Source organism: Falco punctatus, assembly GCF_963210335.1.
Source record: "Falco punctatus genome assembly, chromosome: 7".
In the NCBI taxonomy this organism is placed as follows: domain Eukaryota; kingdom Metazoa; phylum Chordata; class Aves; order Falconiformes; family Falconidae; genus Falco; species Falco punctatus.
In genome coordinates, this window is record NC_137587.1 from 3,503,818 (window position 1) to 3,527,991 (window position 24,174).

Genomic DNA, 24,174 nt, shown 5'->3' on the forward strand with positions numbered 1-24,174 from the left:
ATGGCCAAGTGGGGACAGCTCCACAAGTTGGCACCCGAACAGTACCATGCTCGGTGGGTGAGTTATCACAGATTCAGGAGAGAGAGAGCAGGCTAGCTCAGGAGACAGAGACAGCATGTGTATGGAGAGTTTTGTTAACGGGTGGAGATAAGTCCTGCTCTCAGAAGATGAAGCACAATGGTATTTGGGATCTGGTGTATTTTTAACTAGTCGTGATCAAAGAGATCCACGGTCGCTAACCCAGCGGGCTGTGTATTGGGCAGGAGGCTTAGACCCCTTGGAAAGGAGACCTGGTGTATATTGAACTCCCCCAGTATAAATCATTTAACCAGGAGTTTACGAAAGGCTGCCTGCCTCCAGCTGATGCACAACAGGTGCCTAGTTCCTCAACAGCTTTCCTCAATGTTAAATGCAAACCCTGATAAAATGACTCCCCTGATCCAGGATCTTCCTGGCCTGCTGAGGCTGTACGTGGTACAGCTTCAGGACTGCTGAAGGGATGTGCTAGCCCCAAGGGTGGCAGGTGGGACCAAGGAGGGGCCATGACTTGTGGGGAGGTAGGTCAGGAGCTGATAAATTATGGTAGGAGAGCGGGTGTCATTGTGGGGGCTATAAAATGACAAACTGCTGTACGGAGAGTGGAGCAACGGGAAGATTGACCACCCCACCCCCAGTGGGCTCTGGGGGCTAAGCGAAAGTTACTGTGGGCTGAAGGAATTGAGAAGGGAAATCTCTGAGATTTCACAAATGGAATGCTTAACGTGGCCCTAGAAAAATCGGTGTGTGGAGGGACAGGGGAAGGCACACTGCGAGAGTGAACCATGAGGGTGGACTCTTGATCTGATATGATGGAAATTACTCCTAAGGCACCTACTGCTCGGGGCGGGGTGTGTGTGTGTGTGTGTGTGGATTTGATTGACCTGAGAATGGGAAATGTGTAGTGCAGTCCGCAGTAAGTGAGCTGGGGATGGCCAGTGGGTTCACTTAAGGAGGCTCATGGAAAGTGTTAAAGGGGATTTACTTACTGCCTTTCCTCTGGCCCCCCTTAAAGCCTCAGTTACTTTCTTCGTTGACAGGGGCACTCAAATGTCAGCACCGAACAGATGTTGCTCATCACAATGGAGTAGTCACAGATAAAAAGCCAATTTGGGTCATGAACGTGTTTGGCAACTCCCGGCCCCAACTGACGGCTCATGTTAAGCTCTGGTTGCCTGGAGAATATGGTTGTTGTATGGAAAACTGGTTGCCAATGAATATTCTGGGGCATGATTTGCTTAAAGGGTGCGCTTGGGTGGACTCGGGGGGCAAAGGGTGGGTGTTTGGCCACCTGGCTACCTTGGTATGACTGCTCCAACCTGCACCAGAGCTGCCCCCTTCAAAGGCTGTAAATGTCAAACCCTGCCCTCTTCCCTTAGGGGCTCAAGAGGGAGTCAGTCACTCCTGTAACAGCTGAGCTGTGGGAACAAGGGATAATTATCACAACTCATTCACCTTACAACTCCCCAGTGTGGCCGGTCCATAAACCCAATGGAAAATGGCGACTGACGATTGACTATCGATGCTTAAATGCCAGCACAGCCCTTTGACAGCTGCAGTGCCTAACATAGCTGAATTGGTTGTGACCACACAGGAGCAACCCCATCAGATTTTGGCAACATTTGACATAAAAGGTATGTTTTTTTATGGTTCCTTTACAGGGAGCAGACAGATTGCTTTGCCTTTCCCTGGGAGGGTGTGCAATCTACTTTTCCAAGTCTCCCCCAGGGATACCGCCACTCTCCAACCCTTTCTCACTGCGTGTTGGCACAAGAGCTTACCCGAGTTTCCCCTGCTGAGGGGGTGAAGGTATAGCAACACATGGATGATATATTGATTGGTGGCCCTGATGCCACAGTAGTAGGACAAACCCAAACTGAAAAAAATGATCATTTGGAAAATTTAGAGCTCCAAGACCAAGCAGAAAAGGTACAGCTTCCCTCTTCTGGGGCATTGCCTGGGCATTTGGTGGTGGGGAGGAACAGTATGTATGCCCCTGGAGACCTTAACTGCCCTTGAACAAGTAAAAATGCCTGGAAATAAAAAGGAGTTTCAACATGCCCTAGGCCTGCTGGTATTTTGGAACAAACACATTCCAGAGTTTTCCATCATAGCTCATGCTTTATGTAATCTGACACACAAAAGAGCCACCTGGGACTGGACCCCCATTCATGAGGAAGCCTTGAAGTTGCTAATTTTGGAGGCTGCGGTATATCAGGCTTTAGGGCCAATACACCCACCCAATCCACTCCATGTCATGTGGGGTTTTGCGATTCACGGACTATGTATACATATGTGGCAACATACGAGGCCCGACTTTTCCCATAGGATTTCACTTGTGCAGTTTTAAAGATGCTGGGAAACATTACTTGATTTGGGAGAAGAAAATCACACAGCAACAAACAACCATTTGAAGAGGACCCTTCAAGTTTAGCTGGAACATCTCCTCCTGTGGGGGTGGCACAGCAAGAGATGGTGAGAAAGCAATATGCACGGTTGGACTCCTACTGCCATGCCCGCCAGACAGAGGAAGGGACACCCGAGCTGCTTCAGGTACAGGATCCGCCCTCTGATCACCCTTATACTGTGCCTTGTCCCATAGTACCGCGGTGGGATTCCCCCTCTGAAAGTGGTTATTTTGAACATGAATATAACATGCATTGGGGCGCAGATTGGTGTATATGTGATATGCTTTTGGAGAAATGAATTGACAGGTTCAACAGATGTCTAAGATGACTTTGCAAAATATATTACCTTTAGGTACATTACTGTTGAAAGAACATGGGATATGTGGAATGTTAAATTTAACAGAAGGGGAATGCTGTATCCATAATGCCTTCACCTCTGCAGAAGAAGCATATGCAAAGACGAAGTCACTGATAAGACTGGAGAAATGTTCCAAGCAACACAGCCAGCAGATTGGTTTGATGGACTTGGCCCCAGGTCATGGATTACCTCCCTGCTGGAATCTCTCAGACTCACCAGGTGGGGAAAATGGCTTGTAAACATTGCCCTTAGTATATTATGTGCGTTTTTATCACTTATGATAGGCCTTGCAATAGTTGGATGTGTGATCACTCTCCTTCTATCCTGCTTTTCTCCTTCTGTCCGCTATGTACAGATCACAACAGCCGAAGACGATCTTGGAGTGTTTGAGCCACGGGGTGGTGTAGGAGATCAACTGGAAAAACAAACACTCCAACACCAAGGAAAGCTCAGAAGGGGGCGAGCAACAGCAGGAGATGAAATTCGTTTAGGGAATAGGGGGTGGAGATCCTCTCAGCCTGTCCAAGTAAGGTCTCAAACACTTGAGGAATATCTCAAACACTCACAAGATCAAGTGAACATTTACTTCGTATGACCTGGAAGAGGAGCTAAAGACTGGTAAGAGGGAGCAGCCTGCCGAAGGGTGAGTAATGGCCCCAGGAGCATCAGCGTCAGCAGATCTCTGCGACAACTGGGGGAAAGGTAAATGTGCAGGGGGAGATTGTGACCACCAACTCAGTTCAAGACCAGAAGGACTTGTCCCCCTGCTGCCTGTAAGGCACATGTGTACTTATTTACATGGCAAGTGAGGCTGATTGAAGTACGAGGTGGTCCACATTGGAGGATAAGAATAAGAGGAAGGCCAGTGCCATTTTGGGGATAGGAATAAAGGAAGAAGGGACATGTGGATGAGCGCTCCTACGAGAAGTACCCCATGCTGATGCTGGACTTAGGACTGGTGATCTTTCCCTCCACAAACCGCTCCCCCGCCTTCTCTTCTTCTCTTGCCTTTTTCTAGTAAGTAATGCAACTTTATAGCCATGGCAAATGATAAGCATTTCTTCTGCCCAACTATTTACCAATGAGCCTAACTTTGTTTGCCTATGGACCTCAAATGTTGTGTACACGCTATTCCAACCAAGAGAACTGGTGAATCTGAGTTATTCCTCCTTCCTTCTTGGTGGGATGTGACACTGTCTATTCTCTAGTCCTTCATTTGTATCACAGGCTTTGGGGTTTTCCTGTTCCCTCTTTACCTTGTCACTAGCATGACTGCCCATACATCTGTCAGCAGGTCCCTGATGCTGACTACCTTTCATATCCACTCTGCCCCTCGTTTTCCCTCTCTGGATAGCTTATGCGCTGTTTTTCTGCTACGTGCTTCCGCCGCCTGCATTCTCGCTGCACGGCCCCGGCAGTGCCCGGCAGGCCGGCCTGGCACCCCGGGGAGCTCAGCCCCGCGCTCCCCCGCCGCCCCTGTCCCCGCCACCCGGCGGAGTCCCGGCCCCTCTCCAGGGTGCTGAACGCTGCCCAAGGTGCTGAACGCGGTGCGCAGCCCGGCCTCCCTCGGCACCGGCCCTGCCTCCTGCCTCCGCTACCCGTGCGAACGCCACAGCTACCCCCCAAATTTCCTGTTTAATATAGAGGAAAGATATCAACCTGCTAAGGCAAAGCGTCGTGTGTCTATCTAGCAAGAAATCTTAAAAAAAATACGTGAGCGGAGAGAACAGTGCTGCTATAAAATGAATGTGGTGGCTTGTTTTTATTAATCAGGCTTGCTATTTTTGTCAGATATCAGCTTTTGATCTTATGAGAATTCTTCAGGGACATCCTGGAAAAACGGAGAGTCAGACTGTAATTCTCCCATGACTATGATTCAGGAGTAATTGTACTGAAGTCAAATTAAACTGATGTGAAACAGATCTAAGTGGGTTCAGACGGAGACTCAATACCGTGCAGCTTGAGTTAATACTTTTTTACATGGCAGGTCTTTTGCTGACACCCCCCCCCCCCTCCCCCCAGCTACAATATACTATTACACTAATAATATGCATGCACTTTTGCAGATAGAATAAAAAAGTGAGGTAACTACTCCACTGTAGTCCTTGCTGGCTGTACAAAGGGGCTGATACAACAGGTGCCTGAAAGACAGAGCCTGGCTAATGAGGAACGGTTACTAGGAAAGAACTGAGGATGAAGAAGATGATTACAAACTGTGAACCAGGTAACTCCCTCTCCTCTTCTGGTGTTTAGAGGGTGGATACTTAAAGCAGGTCTGAGGATAGGAATGACACGTTAGGACAGGAAAGGCAGGATCCATAGTGTGTTCTGTTTAGCATCACTGGCCACAGGACCCTGCAGACAGGCTGTGGTAACTCAAACGGGTCAGATCTGAGAAGATGCCATCCTGGCAAAGGTTATTGCTGAGGTGTAGTTGCCTCAGGTAAACTCACTGATTTAATTGAAACCATTTCTGACAATAAGTAAATTTTCATTCTGTGGATTCATCCCTGAATGAATGAAGACACAGCACTGCATGCTATGACTTAAAAAGTGGTAAAGAAACCACATGCTGTAGAAGGCAATGAAAACGGTAGGTTCGTTTTCCTTGCACAGTACAGAGTAGGCCTGATGCTTAGTTAATTTCTTGATTCCTAACTACACTAAAGCTTCTGAAAACCATCTGAAAAGAAGGTCTTCAGGTTATCCTAGAGAAAAGACTTTAAACATCCTCCTAGACAGAAGGATTCCTAGAGAATAAAGAAGTTATAAAAGGATTCTGCACTGGATCCTATCCAAATTCATACTACTAAAGGATAGGTCAATGGCATATAAAGAGCAGGATGCACTTCACTGGGGTTATTCTCTGGCTCTCTTGGTCTGAGTCTAAGTAACAGCACTCCTGTGGCAATAAACTGAACGAAGAATAATCTTCACAATCAGAAATACCAGATTTCAAATAACCATATAGTTAACCATAAACTGAATAGTTATATACAGAAACGATCATATTGCCAAGTGATGACACAAAGACTGTCTGGATTTCCATCTAACCACATCTCATCTCTTCCATGCATCCAAGAAATGGAACATACAAGTTAAAGATGATTTCTATCTACTATCAATGCATTTTTCATTCCTGCTCCCTGGATTTAAGTAGGTGTAAAAGCTACTTATGCATCTGTTCTGATAAGGCTTTCTCTGAGTTACATCAGAACAGCTTCTAAATCACTCATACCGTATTCCTAATAAACAGTAAAAGGGCACTTAGCATTTTAATTTTTCTTTCAGTGAGATTGCTTGTAATAGAAAGTCTCTTGTCTACCGTGCTGTGACTGTCACAGGCCCAGTCCTGTAAGGCACAGATTTTCAACTAACATCAGCTCTGAGGACATGAAGTCTGAACAATGAGCCTTAAATGAAAAGGAAGAATTTAGGCAGACCAGTTTGATAAACTACTGATATAAAGTTGAGTCCTGATAATTATTATGCAGGTAGTAAAATAGATTGATCATGCTATATTTAGGTTTCTTTTCTTGGTGGTCTTTCCTTCATTTAAATATTAAACATCACTGAATCCACTTAGCTTATAAAAGTTGACAGAGTAACAGCTTGAAACACTATAGCTTCAAGGCACCAGTTCTCCCTATCATGAGAATTCAACATCACTGAGGGGTGAAAGGCCTTTTATTTGCATAAGATAATAGTTATGTTTCCATGCAACAGCTGTGCTGTCAGTGAAAGATGCACTCATTGTGCCAAATCCATCTCTGGAGTAACCCCATTGATTTTAAATGAGTTACTTTGGGAATAAATTGACCCACTAGATAAAACTGCAGGTCTGAGGCATCAAAATAATCGAGCAAGATTTCCATGATCGTAACGTGGTAAGGAATTGCAAAACAATTACATGGTGTCATGTGTTTATGTACCTGACAGATCACAATTGATCTGCCACAAAGTTTTTAAACCATATAGCTAAAGCAAATGTTTATGTAAAGCTTACAGACACTGTGGGAACGTGGGAACATTAAGAGGATACAAGAAACAGGAATATGGTATTGTGTCATTATTATCAGCTTAATGTTACTGTAAGTCAAACAAATATGAGATGTATCTTTAAGGTCAGTTTAATAATAAAGGATTCATATGGCCACCTGAAAACTCTTCTTCTTTAGACAGAAAGAACTGGGATGTGTTTTTGGTAATGAACTACCTGAAGATTTCACCCCTAGACTATAGACCTCCTGTGTACGTTAGCAGGAATTTAATGCTGCTGGCCTTTCAGTGGCCTCTTGGAGTTTAGTGATCTTAGGCAAGTTCTCTGTGGACAGATGTCTGTGGCACAACACCCACCTCATCAGTTAACTGCTGATAGTTATGCCACAAAGACCAAGTAGTGCTTGGGTTAGGGTAACACAACTGAGTAATATATGTCTATATGTTATTTTCCCCAGTAATATACAAGGAAGATGCCAGTAAACTGGAAACTGTTTCGAATGCTGAGGAAAAGTTATATACATGCATGTATTTGTTATATATCTCTGTGTGTATGAATACATTATTAGTTCTTTATTGAAACATGTTTGCTAAGTGGGGGCTCAGAAGCCACCTTTGAAGCCTTTTAGATTTTTGGAACCATTAGAGATTTCCCAACCATGATTCAAGTGATCACACAGCGCAATTAACACAGCCGGCCCTCACTTTTGTTTTCTTTCAATGTGCAGAAGTAATGTCAACAGGAATCCCAGGGCCTGTTCAGAATGCATCATGGGTTGCTTGTAAAGGAAATACCTTGTGCTCCCGACGTCATCATTGCAATGATCTCAACTCCAAGTCTAAGCAGGCTCATTATCATTCTCACCATGTCCTCCCTCAGAGCAGCCTCTCCCGCCTCCTCCTGTACAGCACAAAACAGGAGCCGCAGGGGTGCTGGGATTAGGGAAAGGAGAGGCACCCAGCACCTCCCCCCAGGAAAACTTGCTGCATTACTTCCACCGAGTTTCTTCCAAGGACACACACTGCTTTGCAGGAGCTTGCACAGCACCACCAGCTGAAGGTGTGGATTCACAGATACTGGTTTCCCATCCTCTTTTGGGTTGAACAAAGACTGGGGGACAGGCATGGATGCATGGATTTATTTAGCTTCTGAATGTGGATATGAAAAGAGCGTGCCAGCCTCCACAGTGAGTTTCCTGAGGAGAGCCACACATTTCATGCTGTTGGTTTGTTTTTTTTTTCCCTTCCCTTTTGCCAGCAGAGATTTCTCCCTTTTGTCTTACAAGGTTAGCTACCAGCTGAGCAACAAATAGGAGAGCAAGATGGAGTGGGCAGTTGAGCAAAAAGAAGTACAGAGCAAAAAGCAGGGGACAAGTCATCCCAGGTGCCAGGTTTAGAGTGCAACCATGTTTCCTGAAAATTCAGGAGGTCCAGGCTACGGACCTCGGGACTGATCCTGATCTCGGTCTCTGACCCATGACCCCTGCGAATTTGCAGCTCTCTCGCCAAACCACGGCCGGCGAGGGAATGCTCCTCACCCGGGAGTTGGTTGCCACCGGGGAAGGGAGGAGGCAGGACAGGGTTAACCCGGCACAGCCCTTCGGGCCCCGGGGGGCTGGGGTTTCGTTACCCCGGCTGAGGGAGGGGAACTGGGGACCTTTCTGCTGTTCCCAGCCTGCGCTGGGTTCGAGGGAAAGCCTGGAGCGGGAGGGAGGGGAGGGAGAATGCAGACTTGGCAAGCAGCGGGTGTCTGGGAATTGCACAAGGTGAACCCAAGGGTCCTCCATTTCCCCAAAGCCCCGCCGCCCCGGGGGGCTTCGCGAGGCCCCCAGGTTCCCTCCCAGCCCTTCAGCCCCGCCGCCCCAGCCTGGCCCTCCCCGTTCGGCTCCGCCGCGCCGGCCCTTGCCTCGGCGCCGGGTGGCTGCCCGCGTCCGCGGGGCCCGAACGGGGAGCGGGGGGTCCCCGGCCCTCGGGGTGCCGGCGCTGCCCCCCACCCCGGCCCTGCGGGGGCTCGGGCCGCCCCCTGCCCGTCCCCTCCCCCGGCGCTGCAGAGGCTCCGGATGGATGCTGCTTACTCCTGCCATGTGCTGCCGCTGCTGCTGCCCATAGCTCAGCCGAGCGTGTCTCCGGCTGCAAACTCCGCCAAAGCAGCCCGCACCGCCCCCCCCCCCCCCACCCCGGGAAGCATCCCCAGTAAGTACCAGCCCCCGCGGGCACCCCGCCACCGCCTCTCACAAAGGGACTCGCCGCCTCTCCCCACCCCCTTTTCCAGGCAGGGCAGAGAGGGGCTCCGTGGATTCCCTCCAAAGCTATAGGGTGGCTCCCTCCTCCTCCTCCTCCTCCTCCTCCTCCTGCTGCTGCTCCTCTCCTGGGCGAGCCAGGCTGCTGCTGCATTCAGCCGCCCCCCCGGCCCAGCCATGCCGCTGCGGCTCGCCCCCCACGGCTGACTGCCCCCCTCCCCCGAGCCTGGGGGCTGAACCCAGGTGGGCTCGTTCTGAGGGGTGGCTGAGGCCAGAGAGTGTGCGCGGGTGGGAGGTGTCCCTGGGGCTGGGGAGGGGGGGGGGGGGGGGCTGGCTGACCACCCCCCCACCAGCCCTCCGAGCCTGCGGGCTTGCCAGCCGGGGGCCCCCTGGGGTGGGCGCTGCGGCGGGGAGGGACCCCGGCACCTGCAGGTGGCCTGGGCGAGCCAGAGCTGCCGGAGACCCCCAGGAGCCAGGGCACCCTGGGCTTGCTGCCCACCTCAGCCTGCCCCCCTCCCCGCTCCCCCCGGACCCTCCCCGCTCCTCACTCCATCCCTTTTCCCCCCTCCCTGCTGGGGTGCCTGCACCCCTCCTCTCCTTGTCGGTACAAACCCCTTCCCCGCCCCTCCCCACCTTCTTTGATTTATTTGTGTATTTCTTTCCTTGGCAACCACCAGTTCCCCTCAGTCAAACAGCGCAGGCTCCCTATAATTTGAAATTAATTTGTTTGACTGCAGCATTGAGACAGGAAGGTTGGGAATTTATTCAATTCTTTCTCCTCCCTGTGCAAAAAGGAAGCGATGAAATTTCCAATCGAGACTCCAAGAAAACAGGTGAACTGGGATCCTCAAGGTTGGTGATTCTCTATTACTATCATTACTATAATAATAACAATTATTATTATTCTTTGTGCCTAGTGACTCGTAGGAGACTATTTGACTCCAAATGGGAGGAGACGTTGGATGCTTGTCTGCTTCCCATGTGCACCGCTCAGCCGTTCTTGCTCAGTCCTGGCAGTGCGATGCGGGGTGGGGTGGGTGCACAGGCGGAACCTCTTCTAGGTGCAAGTTTTATAGTTCTAGATTTGATATCTCTCTCCCCTCCCCTCCTTTTTTCTTGAGTATTTTCGTAGCAAACTTGCCTGGGATGGCAGTGGTCTCTGGCTCCCAGCATTGTTTGTTTTATCTGTGGCTCCTTTGTTGTTTCTGGTGATCATTGTCTCTGCTAAATGGGTGGCACAGGAGTGGACACAGATGTGACTGCTTGCTCAGGGCTCCTCGGTGGCAAATGTTTGTTGGCAAGCAACTGGAGCAAAGCGCTGCTGCAATATAGCCCGTAGTGTGGATGGTATAAAAAGACACATTAAATAACGGAGCCCAAAGGGACCTTTAGACTCTTTACTCTGTCCTGTTAACAATTGATCAGCCCAAGTAGATAGTTTGATTAACTCTACCGTTAGGGCTGGAGTCTGTCTTGGGGAGTGTGTGTGATGGTGGATGGAGGTTTATGCCAGTGCAGTGGTTTTCAATGAAACGATCCAAGCAGTGTTTTAAAATAGAGCATAATGAAATGCTCTCCTTCCCTGGCATGGGAAGGAGGTTCATGTACAACCTACAGAAGTGGTGGCTGAAAAAAACCCTGCTGGTAATTTGTATACTGGTGTGTCATATTTCTGTGCATCAGTGCAGGAGCAAAGCAACTCGAAGCCATATGCTCAGGTTTGCAGCAGAACTGCTGGCAGGCAGCCGCTGTACAGCAGTGCCTGCAGGAAGCATGAAGTGATAGCACGGGCTTTGATTATTCATCTTTATTCCGCAGGTTTGGCTTTAGTGGGTAATTTGTCTGTCATCCCCCATGCCCCGGTGTCTACAAAATGAAATGTTAGAAACAGTTTCTCCTGGTGTAGGAGGAATGCCGCAGAACAGACATCTTTCTGCTGAGCAGATCTGATGTGCTGTTTGAATAGTATACGCAATTAAGCTTTAGTTTAAGCCTTACTACGTCTTTAATTAGGTGAAGGCTGAAATCAACACATCGGCCTCCTCCGCCCTCAGCTTCACAAGGAACACATGGATAGTAGCTCTAACAGAGATTTAATTATTTTAACAATGATGTTTTTCTTACCCTAGGGTCCAGATTCTGTGCGGTGAAAATTCGCTTTTCCCAGGTGCTTTTCTGAATGTATGCTTACTGTAGTTTCATTTTCATTCATTTTATGTATGGCAAAATGCCTTTGAATGCAAAAAGCCCTTTCCTCCCATGCCCTGGCAAGGCACGCAGGGGGCTGTACTGATGGCATTCTGTATGTAGCTCCTTTGCTTGGCAATCGGCTTTAAAGCATATGGATCCAACAGGTGGGTGGTCAGAATTTACTAATGTGTCCAAAACTGTAGAGTACTGTAACAGTTAAAAGGCCCCAAACCCAGCAGGTTTCCTCTCTGCCAAGCTGAACCCCTGCAAAGGGCTGCAGAATCCTACCAGTTATTTCCCCTCAGTGTATTGACTTTGTTAGCCAGGCAGCAAGGATGCTATGTATAGCCAAGGAGGAAGCAAAAAAATGTCAATTTCTGATTCTCTAAGGGACTCAGGAAATAGATGAAATTTGGTGGAATGGCAAAAGGCTAATCGGTAAGGAGAAGTTGTCTAAGGGCCAATCCTGTAACCAACAGAGGAGCAGTGCAATGACATTGTACTTGCACCGTCCCACTGAAGAATTAGTGGCATGGGTTTCTACCCATGGTAGATCAGAGTTCCGTTCCTTTTGAAGCAAAAATATGTTTATATAAATACAAATATCAGCAAAGATCTTCAGAAAATTACTTAGAGCCCTAACATGAATTTGATTTACCATCACGTATGTAGTCTGTTCTTTGCATGTACATGTGAAGGACGATGCTATGTTTTGCATCCCATGTGATATCCTTGGAGTTAAGAACTGAAGTAGCTTTCCTCAGATACAAAGATAAACGTGTAGAAAGCTGATGATGCAGGGATACCAAGAGGCTGAAGTATTAAAAGCAGAGCTCATGTCCCGTTAATGTTCACGCTCAAATACGAGCTCATTTCAGTGTGTATTTTATGATTGTGCCCTGTTCTGGTCGTCAGACGGAGAACATGCAGTTTCCACAGTTTTGTCTAGTAGGAATTGTGCTAACTTGTGCTAACAGTGCCTGAAATATATCAACTGATATTCCTGGCAAGCAAACTAGCAGTCCAATGATGTAAGTGAGAGCTTATGGTATCTCAAAGATTGTTGAGATCAGATTATTCCAGGCAATATTTTCTAGGAGCTATGTACATTTCTAAAAGCCAGGGCCCTTGCTGGGGAGATACGGCTGGCTTGGGACTGGTGATGTGGCTGGTTTGAAGCCGGGTCAGAATGATAGTCATTGCAATGAATTAATGCTCCAGCTCCATAATGCTGACTGAACGATAAATATTTACATAGATAAATAGATTAGAGTCTGCTGGTAGCTTTCAGCTGGCATAAAACTGGTATTCTCAGTTCACATCAGCAAAGATCAATATACCATAGAAAGGCTTTGTGGAGAGAAGAGGTTTAAAAGGATGGGGCTGATGGGAGGGATGGTGCCTGACAGGCAGCTGATGGGAGACTAATTTCTCAGCCGTTAACAGTGGAACAAATAGTTAAAGTGGAACAAATAGGGCATGGAGGCCGAACTGTGCTTTTATTCTCTTGTGAGGTACCTTTGCTTGTCATGGGTGTAGAGTGTATCTGCGTTTCCCTGCAAATGCTGAGTGCGTTTTCTAGATAAATGATTTTTTCTAGATGAAGTATTTCATCAACCTGGAAGTATATAGGGTCTGGATTCCTCCAGTGAAGCTCCCTATTGTCCCAGGCAATCAAACTATATAGTCCCATTAACAAACAGATCAAACTCCATCTGAAAAGTCACTGGGACTTGTCCTTAACAATCCAGTGTAAAATACATCCTAGAATCTCCTGTATATTGATTAAAAACCATACTATTCACATACAGTGAGTAAATGGGGTAAGAAATAAGTAAAAACCCAAACCTCAAGAAAGTTTTTGGGAGGGCTGGACACATCGAGCAGGGGTGTGGAACCTCGCACTACCTGGCCTTACATTTGGAAAACCAAGCCTGCCATTTGTGTCATCGGTGGAATCAGCCTGGATGTACACGATTATCAAACATTTGATCTGCCTATCACCAACTTTTGCTTCTCCCATTTGGTGCAATTCAGGTAAAGCAATAATAACTGAAATTAGTGAAAGAACAGATTTTTATTTTCGTGCTTCATACAACTTTCCATCTATACTTTTCAGAATATAAGACTGGCTTTATGGCAGCATATGAAGATACACAATTTTTATAATTGTTGTTCTCATCTCTCCTCTTTGCTGCATTTCTCCTGCTGTCTGTCTGTTACACCCACCTGTTGTCCGTGCTTAATTGGCTTATAATGTCTTTGCACATATATTTTTATATAGTACCTAAAACACAGTGTGTCCTCATCCTGACTGAGACATCTGGATGTTACAGCAATGTCAGTTTTTCCCCCCTACTGATTATCTGCTTAAAATTGCTGTTTCTTTGCAGAAAAGAAGTGTAGATAGAGACTGTTTCAAACATGCTCAGAAATTACCCCCAAGCATGAGTGTCTTGCAGGGTGATGGTGAGATGTCTTTTCCAAAGGATGGATGCCTATCTTGGTGATGGTCTTAGTAGGCAGAAAATGGAATTCAGTTTTGTCCCATCCTTTCTGCCTGCGTTTTTTTTTTTTTTTTCCAATCTGTCATTGCAGTGATGTGGATTGTCAAAGCCTTTTGAATTTCCAGGTAGATATTTATCTTCACACTGGCCTTTTGAAACTCTGAAGGTTTAATACAACTTCTTGTGTCTTTTCACAATGATATAGATTGTGTAGGATGGCTTTCTGTGCAATCCTGAAATCATGCATTTATTATCTTCCTTACATTTAGCGTGGGAGTTAGTGGTCTGTGGGGAATTCAAGCTGTGGTTGAGTCTGGAGTTTCTCTTCAGATTTTGCCACTGACTTACTGTTTAACCTTCAGTAAGCCACTCACCCGTTCTACTCCTCCCTTTTTCCTTGACTGCAAAACAGGAATATTAATACTTCCCTAATGCACAAGGGTGTTGTGAAATATAATTAACTTGTTTAGAGCAATCTAAGATCTGCTATCGAAAGAAGAGCGTATGTATTGCAATCAAATGCTAAAACAATTAGGAGGGAGCAAAACAGCCTGTCATCACACACAGATCACATCAATTAAGAAATAAGGTTATCTCTGCACTTGACAACCAGAGGAAACTAGGATTACTCATGCTCCTTCACAGACACTGAAGGCTCAATTGAGTTTCCCATTAGAGGCAGCTAGAGACCTTTGCTATTCCCCAGCCGCAGCTCCCGAGGGGCTCAAGTCTTCCATAGGTCCTGTGACACCTGCCATGGGATTTCTCACTTCACCCGAGACACCTCAGGCAGCACTGGACACCTCTATGTGGGACATTGAGCTGAGTCTCAAATGCCTTCCCTCAGGTACCGGGGTTGGATCATCCCTTGACGAGTGTTTGTTGGAAAATTCTTTGGTGTAAACTGCTCCGTATCAATTAAACTGATGCTGCCTGCAGTGTTACAAACTGCTGCTGTTCCTGCTCTTTCTGCCCTTTCATTTTAACACACCAATACAGGAGGCAAACTTGCTAACAGCACAGATGAGTAGAACAAGGGTGTTCTTCTCTGCCCTGTGTTCTCAAGATGATGTATGACAAGAAGTGGAGTGCAACTGTGAGCAAGGCATTCTCTTTCTGCACTAGTAAGTCAGCTCTTAGTAGCTCAGTGTAAGGAGACTTCTATGCAAAGCTATAGTGTGTAAAAAAAAAAAAAAAAAAAAAAAAAAGTAGCTCTGATCCCAGCAAGTGATCCATGGTCAGCAGGGCACTGACCACATGCTACTGGTGTCACACAGCTATGTTGGCTACTGACCCGTCTGACAGAGCAGGACTCTGCTGTGCCTAATAAGAACAACTGTAAGGGGTTGATTTTCAAGAAAGATTTGAAGGAGACTAGAAACTGGATGAACGGGAGGATGCTCCTGGCAGTGCGTGGTGTAGGCACAATAGTGCCAAATACAGTAAGGTGGAAATTTTGCAGAGTCTGGAACAGAAATGAAAGAGGATGAAGAAATTAGAACTTTGCTAAAGGCTATAGGTAGCCTGCAGGGGAGGCAGATGAACACTGTGGACCTTAATGTGGTTAGAGATAGGAAGATGTGACCGACCTAGCAGGAGAGGAAGAAAGAAAAAAGCTGTTATTTTCATCATTAGGCTGCCCTGGAAATGGAAAAACTAAGGATTCCGAAAAAGTAAATTAGTAACAAGAAAGTGAAAGGCTGGACAGCAGCTCTCTTAGTAACAGTGGGGAAAGGTGGAACTCTAGTCAAGGTAAAAAGATGAAGAGCAGGGTATCATTAAGATGTCATCTGTACTGTGGGAAAAAGGGAGTGAAAAGAATCAAAAGCAATATGAAGCTGTAAGTCAAAGACATGGAGAGCAGCAGAATTGTCAGCAGTGGGAGAGGTTGAGACAGAATTATTATTTCACTGAAGAATACCAATGCTATTTTTTGCCACTTATGTACAAGAGTAATCCATTAATAGTTTTTTGGACTGAAAAGTCCCTTGGGCAGCTCTTGAAAACTGATGCTACTTGAAGTGATGGTGTTTGCTTTTGAAAGAAAAATATATGATATCAGTTGTAATTGGGTAGGCTTTGGTTCAGCTTTTGGCATTTATGTGGATTTACGTAGCAAGCATGTGGACTTTATCAGCTTCCGACAGAAGAGTGCATATATATGGTGATAGAGTTTAATTTTTACTCTTTTGATTTAATCCAGGGCTAGGAATTTTATCGCTCACTTCAGTGCAAGCAACACGAGATCCTTCATTTTAAAAGTATCAGAACTGTGTTGTCCCCGCAGGCTTTACTGAGTTAAAATCAAAGAGATGCTGGAATCACTGGGAGCACAGGGGCCCTAGATGTGTTGTAAATAGGGTACGTACCGGAGTGAAATGGGGAGGGAACAATGAGGAGGTCAAGGGAAGAAGGGGGTAACAAACCCGGTAGTGCTCAACAGGTAGAGTATTAGAGAATTCAGCATGATGGGGGTGCCCAACCTTTATTTTGTAATAGTCTCAGTGTAATAACAAAAGCCAAAGCAGAGAATATAAATGCTGAACAGTTGTCTGTTTTTTTTTTATAGGATTTTTATGTAAAAGAATTGACATTCAGCAAGAGGCTAAATACTACCTTTTTTAATACCTTTTTAATTGGAATAATTCTGCTTTTTGTTTTCTGTAAGAAATTGAAAACCTCCTGGGACTTGGCCTTTGTCAGGCAGAGGTTCCTTTTATTCGAGTTCCTGAGACATTGGTTAATACTTCTGTTGTTTGTCTGTCGAGCGTGTATATTAAAAACATTTTAACTATGACGGGAGATGTGCTCTAAGGTGAACCCACTGACTTCCATAAATAACACGTCGTGCAGTTCTCCTGGTTACCCCGACGGGATCAATCAACAGGTGAGCCCAGCACATACCATACACCCCTGCACTTCAGGGTGATGGTACCAATCCTTCTTTAGTCCACGGACCGTTATTATTCTCCCAACATACTTTCTGGGCTGCTTTTCATAGTTATAATCAAGTATCAATTCAGGTGATTTAAACAGAATGATATTTCAAAAGTGAACTATGGAATGTCTTACCATGTTAATGAACCACAGAATTCAGGGAATATTTCCTTGGTCTGGGAATGCTGAGACCAGAATTCAGACTTCATCTTTGTCTTTAATTGCTAATACAGTTATTTTGCTATAACAAATCTTATTATCGGCAAAGTGTTCCAAATGCATGTATTATTATGTGTTACTCAGATGTTTCAAAATACGAGCATAGGAGATCACTGGTAAGATTCTGAGGTTAGAGCGGGAATTTCAGTGTGGGAATATCTCGGTGTTGGAAGTGGAAATGAAAGCCAGCAATGTAACAGCATCCATTATCAAAGCCTGTAAAGAGGGCAAAGATGTAAGAGAGTACACAAACCTGGCTTTATTTTATTTTCCTGTTTTTAAAATGGAACATCCTACTGAACACTGGAGTTGTGATGAGATGCATGACATATAAAATATATGAAAGGGATCGAAACTTGTTGCACTTAGGATCTAGAGTCCTGAATAGAGGCAGTGATCAGCTACAAAGTCTGGTTCAGTTGGGGTTCAGGTTTTTTTACGTCATTAGGTCCAGCATTGTGCTTGAGTTTGTTATTTGAAATTTTAGAGGACATTTGAAAAGAAATAAAGACCTATTGAGGAGAGACAAAGGAAAGCACCTTAGGTACTGTAGGTTAGAAGAGAACGGACTCAAAGTGTGACAGGATCCGATCTGCTGCCAGAGATGCAGAAAAGGCAGAATGAAGAGAATGCAGAGAAAATGGGGGGACATGAAGGCAGGTTTGGCTGCCTCCAACTACAATTCACTGTTTTCAAACACATGATGTTCTTTCTACCTTTTAGAAGTGAGCACATAGTCTATGGCATATTTAAACAAAAATGAAGTATCTTTATATTCTTTATTGGTTCCTCAGGCATGTATCGGGGTGCCTCCTCTGTGACCAAAACTAAAGCACAGTATAAATAATCCTATGGACATATTACGAAATGTTTTAATCTCATTAAGTACCTTTACTAGATGATGATCCGTTCATTTGGCTACTCCTTCATTGGAGAAACATGCTAATGTTTCTTCTGGTTGTTCCTCAATCCTGCCCCTGAAGAGTTGCATTCAATCGATCCTTAAACGACATCAGTTCTCTGATAACCCATGGGTTACTGTGACTGTGCGACCGTTGTTTGCTGGAAACAATAGTCTGTTTAACTAGTAGGGGATAACAAAAGTTGACATCTTCTGACAAAGCGATACAAGTTATTTTAGTATCACTGTCCTACAGGATCATCACAGTGCTTTAAGCATCAGAATTTGAGTACCTAGATTTGTTAGAGCCATATGTTCATATCTCAGCAGGACTGACTCATCTTTTCTTCCCTAGGAAGAAAAAAACAACGTGTTACTGACTTTACTGGATGAGGATTTTGGAATTTGGGACCTTAAACTTGTGACTGAGATTCTTAAGATTCAGTGATGTGCTGTTAAAGGGTGCTTGGATTATTCCTCTCTTACCCGATATTGTAATATAGTAGTACTGGGATGATTTGAAAACAGCAAATACATACTGACAGCCTGTCCAGGGCTTTTATCCTCTCAAATTTCAACTTTTGATTTTAAAGAAACAAAAGGCAGTCACTAGCTACTATGTTAGTCAACCTAAATAATGAAAGAAATATGAAAGAAACAGTACTGCAGAAACTCCCAGCTGAAATGAAGGAAGCAGGTCACACATCTCCAAGACATTCTTTTAGGTTAACTCAGACCCCTCACCCCTTAAATGTTAAGAGTGCTAAGTTTGGATTTCACAAGAGAGGATCATGCAGAGAGGTCCTGGGTAGCAGCAATCATGACAGCTACAGCAACACCACCGGAGCCACCTCTGCATGATGCTGCAGCCACCATACTAATCTGCCTTCACCAGAAGCAGAGTTCATTACTGGCTTACAATGATATACTGATGTGTAATCTCACGGCCTGCATTTGTTGTTGCTACCAGACATTATTTGTTGATTCAGTTTTCTAAAAATAGGCATCTGCTGCCATTTAAGGGACTGTAAGGCAGCAGAGGCATTTGCATAGGCTGCTGTATATGATTATGGTCCTGAAGGAGACCTCTGCCCTTCTGGAGCAGCAGCTTAAGGCCAATTAGGATATCCTCGGACCTCTCACTTGGTACTAAATGATATGGATGGGCAACTGAATTACACCATTTGAGTGTGACTTGGAGAGTAAAACACCTAAATATAGGTAGCTATCTGAAATGCAGAGGGATTCTAAGTTTCTAAGGACCTGTCATAGTTAGGAGAGATGTAGTCAAATACGGTTCATGCAGCCTGGAGAAATCCCAGTAGATGTCTGGTTCGGGTCAGCGGAATCCCCCTCCAGGTTGCAGTGACCAATGTGGCCACATTTGTATCCGATCGAATGGGATGCATTCCCAGTTACAGCAAAGGAAAGAGAGGAGACAAGGGTTGTTCCTGCTCATGTTTTGAACTTCAGCTCAAATGGCTTAGAGTAGTTTCTCACTAGGAGTATTTGGGACAGGTACACATGATTTTTCGTAGTGGATTCATTCTCGGTTGGTGCATGCTTTGGGGTTGAAAGAAGTTACACCGTCATGATTAGTGCAGCTCTGCTGAAAGCTATAAAATACTGCTTTGAACTTGGCATTATTAACAGCGATTTCATTTGTTTTCAACAGCTTTGAGCACAGGAGAATGAGTTCATGCCCACCTGCTGCACACTGTGCAGGCATGCTTGTGCTTAGGAGAAGCTTAATTGGGGCAAAACTGATTAGAAGGCCACAGCTGTCTCTTTCTTAAGTCTGACGTGTAAAGGCATGTAGCTGCCTGTCAGCGATGCAGAACGGCGACACGGTGAAGTACTGCGAGATGCTAGAAGCCATGCCGTATCAGCAGATGCCATCCTTGTGCAGCTGTAAAGTTTTATCACAGTTCAAATTACAACTGTATTTCTACCGTATCATCCGAACAGAAGCTGAGCAGGAGATAAGAAAAGTCTTGTGCAATTCAGTTGTTGTCGTCCCAGACTTCTTATCATCTGAGACACCCTAAATTACAGACTCTATAGCAAACCCCGAGCCAGCGTTGTGCAGCCAGGATCAGCCTGGCATGGACCTGGAGCTCTGTGCCCAACCAGCCTCCAGTGATGCTGCTCACCTGTTCTGTCATACACTGCCGTGAGCAGCACCCTGGGTCTGAAGGCGCTTTAACCTCATTCCTTTTGCTCACCTGAGCACTCCCTGACTCCCACTCACTTGCCAGTAACTGTCTTACATGCAGACTGGACAGGTAATCATGTGGCAGCTTTACTGGTGCAACTTAAACACCAAAAGGGTAAAAGAAAAATGCGTATATTATAAAGAATTTAGAGTAAGAGAAAATCAAGGTGGCTATGCCCAACAAGTGTATTTCAAACAGCAACTTCCTCTTCCTTGTGAAAGATCTTTTCTGCACAGAATCATCTTGTAACAGCTACCTTTGTTATATGTATTCTTTGTCCTGTTCCAGAATAGGTGTTTATAGTATCGAAAAGCTGTTGTTCACTTAATTAAGACTGTTACTGTGTATAGGAACTTAAGACCTCTAAATAGACTGGATCCTCAGGGTATGCAAATAGTATAGCTCCAGTAAAGTAAAAAATAGCCTGAATGATGTGCTTCTTACAGGATTTCTGACCATTACCATGTCATGAAAGATCCACTTTTATTGGTGTTGCCCAGAAAATTTGAGAAATTATCACTTAATTGAAATGGTGGTTCATTAATGAGATTTGCTTGAATTCAAGGTATTTTTCTGTAGATCCCAAGCATTAGCTGGATTGGGGAAGACACCATTAAACTGGTGCAGAAATTCTTACTTGTTTTTACAGCGGAGCATTAGTAAGAGCTCTTTGGGTATGGTCAGTAATGTGCAGGTAGATCTGTGAGGACACCCTAAGAAATCTTTGAAGTGGAACAATCAGTGCTGACACTATTCTTATTCTGGTGTTAGAGGTTATATTGCATGTGTTTTTCTGACCTTAGCCATATGTGAAAGATCAGGCTGTTAACCTGAGCGAGTCCTGCAGGAGATGTCGTACAGCCCCAGCTGAGCGATGTATCAGCCTCTCACGGTTCCAGGCTGTGCTATAGCCAGTGGTGCTGCTAAAGTCACCTTTGCATGACCAAGGTGGTCAAGAGATTCCTTCGCTCCCTGTCAGGCTGTACCCCTGGGAGCCAGCCAGCAGCGACCACATCTCAAATGGAGACTTGATGGCTTCCTGCTAGGGAGGGCACTGGGCCAGGCTGCCCAGGGAAGTGGTGGAGTCACCATCCCTGGAGGTATTTAATGTGTGGATGTGGCACTTAGGGACCACTAAACAGTGGTGGGCTTGTTAGGTTTATGGTTGGATGATCTTAAAGGTCTTTTCCAACCGAAATAATTCTCTGAATCTTTGCTTTGTTGTCTCCTCCACTTGCTTGTCTTAGCACTAGGTTTCTGTCAATAAGAATATTCTTCCCTTTGTACACAGGCCTTCCTATGCTAAGATGCAGGACTTGGGTTTCCTTCACTGGCTGGTCTGGCCATGAGACCATTGGCTGAATTTCTTTTTTGAATCCATGAGATAGGATATTGGGAAGATGCCCATCCAGCTGCTCTACAAGAAGGGCACCAGTTAAATCCCTGACCCTATGTCATCCTATCAGCATTTTGAAGCAGAACACCTTGAACTCCTGTGGTGGGAGATTCAGACTTCCTAAATTTTATTGGAATGCTGGGACATGTCCTAGTGAGAAAAAGTAATCAACTAATTTCATCCAATGGCATGTCATGGTGCAATGGAAGTTTTTGTATTAGTCTTTATAAGGAAGACTATGGATAAGCAGAAGCATTGCTGCTTCAACCAGTCTGTTGGTCATTGAAGGGTGACTCCTGCAGGGAACCAGAGAGCAGCTATGTATTCCTTGGTGCCTGTACCTGAGGCTCGTGACATACTGACAAGAAAGCAGTTTTTCTATATATTGCTGTGGTGGGGTGGGCTTGGCTGGATGCCAGCTGCCCACAAAAGCCACTCTGTCACTCCCCCTCCTCCTCTTTTCTCTTAGCTTGCATTGCTGAGCAGATGCCCCAGGGTAGGGGATATCCCTATGGTCACTTTGAGCCAGCTGTCCCCTCCCAAGAGCTTGCCCCCCCCCCCCCCCCACCTGCTGGTGATGAGGAAGGTCGGAGGGGCAGCCGCGGTGCTATGCAAGCGCTGCCCGGCCACAGCCAACATGCTGGTGTGGTACCAGCACCTCCCTGGCCACCGGTACACAGCCCAGCGCTGGGAGGGCTGCGGTGGGGCTCAGCCCGCCCCAATACAGTTAGCTAAGCAGGAAAACCAGCGGTTTGTTCACCTCTCCTGACAGGAACTCTTTTTTTCCCAGAGTCTTCTCTGTACCCATAGATCTGGAGCCAAAGCCAAAGCTTCCTGTTCGGCTCTTGGCAGAGCAGAGACATGGATGGACTAAAACTCCCAATTTTCACAAGAGCAAGAAATGCTGATCTAATGCTAGGGAAACAGGTTTTAGCAGTGATTTATTGTTTTTAGTCTCATTTCAGAAAGGGAAAGGTGAGAATTTTTCTTGGGTTCCTCTGTATTCGGTTTCTCTATAAATAGCTCCATAAAGCCGATGGCAGCACTGCTGCCAGTGGGTGTGCTGGAGCACATGCAGCCGCCAGTCCTGGCGCAGGACGGCTCCTGCCTTGAAACTTGTCAGTCACTTCTGACCTCCCCTCAACTCTTCCTGCTCCTCTCCGTAATGCTTTTCTTGATTTTCCATTTTTTGGTACCCTAAGTTCATTGATGAGCACTGTCACACGTGAGGGTGCTCGGCTCCTTGCTCCGGTGTCAGAGGTGTGGGGTGGCAGCTGGGTGCCGAGCAGAGGGACTGGGCAGGGAGTTACGGGTATGCTGTCTCCCACGCTGCCAGCACGGCTGGGGAGCAGTGAGGGACAAGAGCAGATGGATGGATTTGGAGGAGAGCAGGGTGGAAAAGAGGTCAGGCGAGAGAGAAAGCAAAGCAAGGGAAACAGAATTCGAACTGCCCTCCAGCAGTGTGCAGTCTCACTCCAGCACAAGACAAATCTCCCTCAAGTATTCGTCTGGACTTGGCAGCCCTGTAAGTAGTGCTACAAATGGTGTCAGTAGCTGTGAATCTTCATGTTAATGCCAATAAGTGTTAGCTAGGAACCCCCTGAGGACTGCTGTCCCAGAGCCAAACCAGAAAGAAAAAAATTGAAGATGCTTTCAGCTGTTCCTGGAGTTCACGTCCTGCCTTGGCACATCCATTCTTTGGGCCAGTGAGCTGTCACGTATGCCTTAGAACAGTGCAGTGCCTGGGAGAGGGAGGAGGGAGGGGAAAGAATCCCAGCATCCCATGACCGTGACTTTTGCAGAGATTTTTTTAATGTCAGTGGCTAAGTTCTGGCTGGTACCTGCGCAGGCCAGCCTTGGGCTGCCTGTTCCCCTGCCATTTGCGTGTCCCTGGGAGGCAGGAGCTCTCAGCTGGGTTTGCAAGCGGGTGACGCTCGGGCAGCCCATTGTGGGCTCGTGGGCAGGCGCTGACAGCGGAGAGCCTGGGTCGGGATCTGGAAGTTCTTGTAAATAATCAGCAAGAGCAGCTTACACACGGGTATCATATTTTCCCTTTATATCCAGCAAAAGAAAGGAGTCTGATGGCTGGCTGTTAATCTTGTGACCGGCAGACCAGCATTTTGTCATGTATAGTCGAAAAGAGCCTGTCCCCTAAAAGAACTTGAAAATTTGCTGATCCATTGATGACAAATCGTTGTACCTGCTTGATGCAGATATGCCAAAGACCTTGTTTTAATCAACTTTTGTAATTACTCTTGAATTTAATGAATTTGCTAACATCTCTGTGGCAGTGTTTACACGAGACAAACTGTGAACACGTACAGTATTGTTGTTCCTGTGTCACAGGGGTTTCTCTCTTGTTTGTGAAACGCTCTGAGATATTTAGATAATCATGGAAGATTATTACAGACTTGGCACAACTGAAGCAAAGAGGAATGCTGAGATGTGTTTGACTGCCTTACACAGAAGGGGAGGGAAAGGATTTCAAGAGCATTTTCCTGCCGTGAGTCAGGACTGGAATATCAAGATGAATGATTTTGAATTTTTATATATTTTTTTATACTCTTAGCATTTCGCCAGTTTGTTTACAGATCCTGGGTGATGAATACAAGCCTACATTAGGCTGTTTTCCTTTGTTACCCTTCACTGATAGCTTTTTTTCTTGGGTCCATAGGGGTATGCAGGGCACAGAGTGAAAACAATGACCTAAATGATTTCTGGCAGATGATTTTATTCCCTGTTCTTAGATACTTCCAATGAAGGAGAT

The 24,174-nt window shown here is 45.9% G+C and overlaps 1 protein-coding gene across 1 annotated transcript in view; it reads left to right on the plus strand.

Moving 5' to 3' along the window:
• Positions 1-4,930: 4,930 nt before the first annotated feature.
• KCNK10 (potassium two pore domain channel subfamily K member 10) overlaps positions 4,931-24,174 on the plus strand; it is an 82,594-nt gene continuing 63,350 nt past the window's right edge. The window contains exons 1-2 of the mRNA XM_080397537.1: positions 4,931-5,026; positions 7,530-9,893. Coding sequence (XP_080253663.1) covers positions 9,842-9,893 — 52 coding nt within the window. The 5' untranslated portion in view covers positions 4,931-5,026; positions 7,530-9,841. The remainder of the gene's footprint in view (positions 5,027-7,529; positions 9,894-24,174) is intronic.